The 3,622-nt window shown below is 41.2% G+C and overlaps 1 protein-coding gene across 1 annotated transcript in view; it reads left to right on the forward strand.

The window, feature by feature from the left end:
- The window catches only part of LRP1B (LDL receptor related protein 1B), a gene marked incomplete at both ends in the record, with an annotated part of 332,345 nt that extends 329,292 nt beyond the window's left edge, over nucleotides 1-3,053 (forward strand). Inside the window, 2 exons of the mRNA XM_015412125.1 lie at nucleotides 2,581-2,697; nucleotides 3,001-3,053. Coding sequence (XP_015267611.1) covers nucleotides 2,581-2,697; nucleotides 3,001-3,053 — 170 coding nt within the window. The remainder of the gene's footprint in view (nucleotides 1-2,580; nucleotides 2,698-3,000) is intronic.
- Between the last annotated feature and the right edge of the window lie 569 nt (nucleotides 3,054-3,622).

A 3,622-nucleotide genomic window follows, 5' to 3' on the forward strand; every position in this document is an offset into this window, starting at 1 on the left:
AGATCCCGCAGGGCCCTGGTCTCAGTAGGGAGCATGTTCCACCAGGTGGGGGCCAGGGCAGAAAAAGCCCTGGCCCTGGTCGAGGCTAGGCAGACGTCCTTTGGGCCAGGGATCACCAGGAGATGTTGACTCTCAGAGTGTAATGCTCTTCGAGGTGTATATGGGAAGAGGTGGTCTCTTAGATATGTTGGTCCCAGACTGTTAAAGGTCTTTAAAGGTCAAAACCAGCACCTTGAAGCGAATCCAGTACTCAACTGGCAACCAATGCAGTTGGCGGAGCACTTGCCTAACGTAAGCCCACACAGGCGTTGACGTCAGCAGGCGCACCACTGCATTCTGTACCAGTTATAATTTTTGGATCAGCTTCAAGATGCTCAAGGGTAAGCCTACATAGACCGAGTTGCAGTAATAAAATCTGGAAGTGACCATTGCATGGGTCACTGTGGCTAGGTCTTGGGGGAAAAGATAGGGCTTCAGTAGCCTGATCTGCCTAAGATGGATCTGGCAACTGCAGCAACCTGGGCCTCCGTGGAAAGAGGCATCCAGTGTCACTCCCAGACTCTTCACTATCTGAGCTGGTACCAAAAGTACTCCTTCCAGTGTGAGGAGCCTGGCGCCTACATCCAACCCCCCTCGACCCAGGTACAGGACCTCCATCTTCAATGGATTTAACTTCAACTGACTCTGCCGCAACCATCCAGCCACAGCATCCAAAGCCTCAGCCAAGTTGTTAGGAATGGAAGACGGATGGCCATCCATTAACAGATAGAGCTGGGTGTCATCAGCATACTGATGCCAAAGAAAGAAACAAAGAAAGCTGTGTATATGCCCTAAGAATCAAAATTACAAAATTTACAAAATTCAATGTTGTATTATAACAAAAGTCCAACAACCATATACATGTGTGAGGAGAGGTCCAAAATAGTAGAGTAAACTAAGTTTTCCGGATTACAAAGTCATTTGGCAATTTTCATCCAAAAGGACCATGAATATATTTTCACAGCTGCAGAACAAAAGCTGCTTCCCCCCCAGTACCTGATCAATTGTGTTCTTTCTGAAGAATATTTTTGTAGCTGTATATAATTTGCAGTATTTGATTTTTTTAAAATTTGCACATAACTTCAACAGAAAGAAAAATCTTTCCTTTGTTCTTATAAAATGACATTATTTCAGCAGCAACAAAAATTAAATCATTTTATGGTTCATATGTTTTACCATCTACAGCTCTTAACCTGACTGCAATAATCTAATCATTTAAGCATTCCTTACTAAATTATGGGCTGCCAGATATAACTGTAGTGTCATTGCCTGCAGACTAGTGAAGTACAGTGCATTTATTTTGTTTTTCTGGCTATGTGAATTAGCAGTACTTTACTCATCCTAAATGTTTTAATACATTTTTATTAAAATATCGGCTTTCCAAAGAAATGGTACTGGGTAAACATCAGCAAATATTTCCACATGTTTACCAGTTGGGTGCTAATGAAAGTTGGAAAAAGGAAATTTAAACAAATGTAGTCACCACACAGATACCCCATTTATCAACATACTGTGCTGAAATGTCGTAGAATGGGTGAAATGTAGGCTAGAAATTTTTGGGACTAGTCACATACTTTTAGCCTAACCTACCTCATAGGATTGTTGTGCAGATAAAAAGGAGAAGAGAAATATGTAAAATGTAAGATCCCACCCCAAAAGCTCTTGATGGTTCTCCACCATGCAAGTGGGCCTGGCCCAGTGGACAGCACCACACAACTGGGCCACAGTTTTTCTAAGTGGAGGTTGCTAGTGGGGGAGGGAAAACTTAAGACAGAAGGGCAGAGAAAGGTAGGTTGCCTGTTGGATGGGAAGGAGATAGGGCTGCCAACCAGTGGTATGGTGGAGATGAAGCCTGGAGAGGGTGGGATTTGAGGAAAGGATGGACAGCAGCAGGACTATTTTTGGACAGGAATGCACAAGAATGGAGTTCCGGCTGGCTTCAGAGTTGGCCACGGCCACTACAGCCAAAACTTCTGCATGCATGGCTACAGAGGGAAGGCCTGGAGAGTGACCCCCCTCAGCGACTCAAAGGCAGGCAGCCAAGTGGGGCGCTGAATCGGGGAGGTATTTAAATGCCTCCCCCTGCCTTCCCTGGCCTCTCCAAGGGCCAACTTGCCTAGGAAAGCCAAGGGAAGGCATTGGGTGTGACCTAAAATGCTAATGAGCTTGTTGTCAGGGTTGTGGCCTAATATGCTATGAATAATATGAATGCCATCCTGGAAATAGCTTGGAATTTGCTGATTCATGTTGGTTTTCTGGGACATTATAAATAGGAAATAGGCTTATAATTTTATCCTACAAAAAAGTGGTCATTTCGTTTGGGTCCTCTATTAACTTTATGATATATCAGAGACTGTATTAGCAAATAAGAGAATCCACACAGTAAAGTGTCCACACTGTTGTTCAAAAGCCAAAATGAATCAACCTTACAAACAGCTCTGACAACTCATTGCTTGGTTGTGGCTTTTGGAGGAGTGCACATATGCTTTTTTCAGAAAATGTTTCTTAATAAATATCTTGAAAAATATTTTATTTTTACAGGTCTTGTAGTCGATCATTTCAGTCGACGGTTGTTCTGGGCAGATTTTGAATTATCTGTAATAGGAAGTGTGCTTTTTGATGGCTCTGATTTGGTCATATGTGTGAGCAGTAAACAAGGTATGCATACTTTTCAGGAAAGCTACCATAGCCCCATCATTTCTATAATGTCCTTAAAATAGGAATTAAGATTAACATGGGGATTTCTACTTTAAAATTTATTTTGTGTTGTAAAGATACATGAATTTGAGAAATGGGCTCTATAGCAACAAAAATCAGGAACCCATGAATTTTGCGCAGAAGTAATTCATATTCTTTAGCAAATCAGGTTCTGTGTATAAAATACAGTATGCATCGGTGTTTATTTTATAGATAATTGCAGGATTTGGTTTTCTACTTAAAGAACGTATTTTATCTTTACAGAATACTGTATGCAGTTTTATGTGGCCATATTTAGGATATGTGTAGTACAGCAGGTAATTGCATCTCAAAAAAGATATTATAGAATTGGGAGAAAAGACCAGTCAAAAAGGTCAAGGGATTGAAGTATGTTTCCCAAAACAAAAGGCTAAAAGAAAAGATGATGTTATCATTCATAAAATTACGCACAGCATACAAAATGTTCTAATAGCACCTGAACAAGTTCATGTGTACTAAATGCAGGACAGTCTTAACCTGACTTATGGAATTCATTATCATAACATGCAGTAATGGCCACTAGTTTAGATGGCTTTAAAAGGGAATTAGACAAAGTCATGGATGATAGACCTGTTAATAGCCATGATGACTAAATGAGAGTTCTGTATTTAGAGACAGTGATTTTCTGAATCAAGTTGCTGGAGGTTTCCCTTGACTGCCTTTAGGCCTATTGAGGGTATCAGGTGGTAGCTATGGAGAACAGGATGCTAGCATAGATGGTCTGATACTGTTCTTAGAAACTAAGATTTGGAGTAATATGTGTGTGTGTGTTAAGTAGGGATGGGCCTGAACTGGGAAAAAATGGGGTTTGGTTTGTGGTGCACCCACAGACCAAACACGAACCATC

This window comes from Gekko japonicus, unplaced genomic scaffold (assembly GCF_001447785.1).
Source record: "Gekko japonicus isolate JY-2015 unplaced genomic scaffold, Gekko_japonicus_V1.1 scaffold2043, whole genome shotgun sequence".
NCBI classification, from domain to species: Eukaryota; Metazoa; Chordata; class Lepidosauria; order Squamata; family Gekkonidae; genus Gekko; species Gekko japonicus.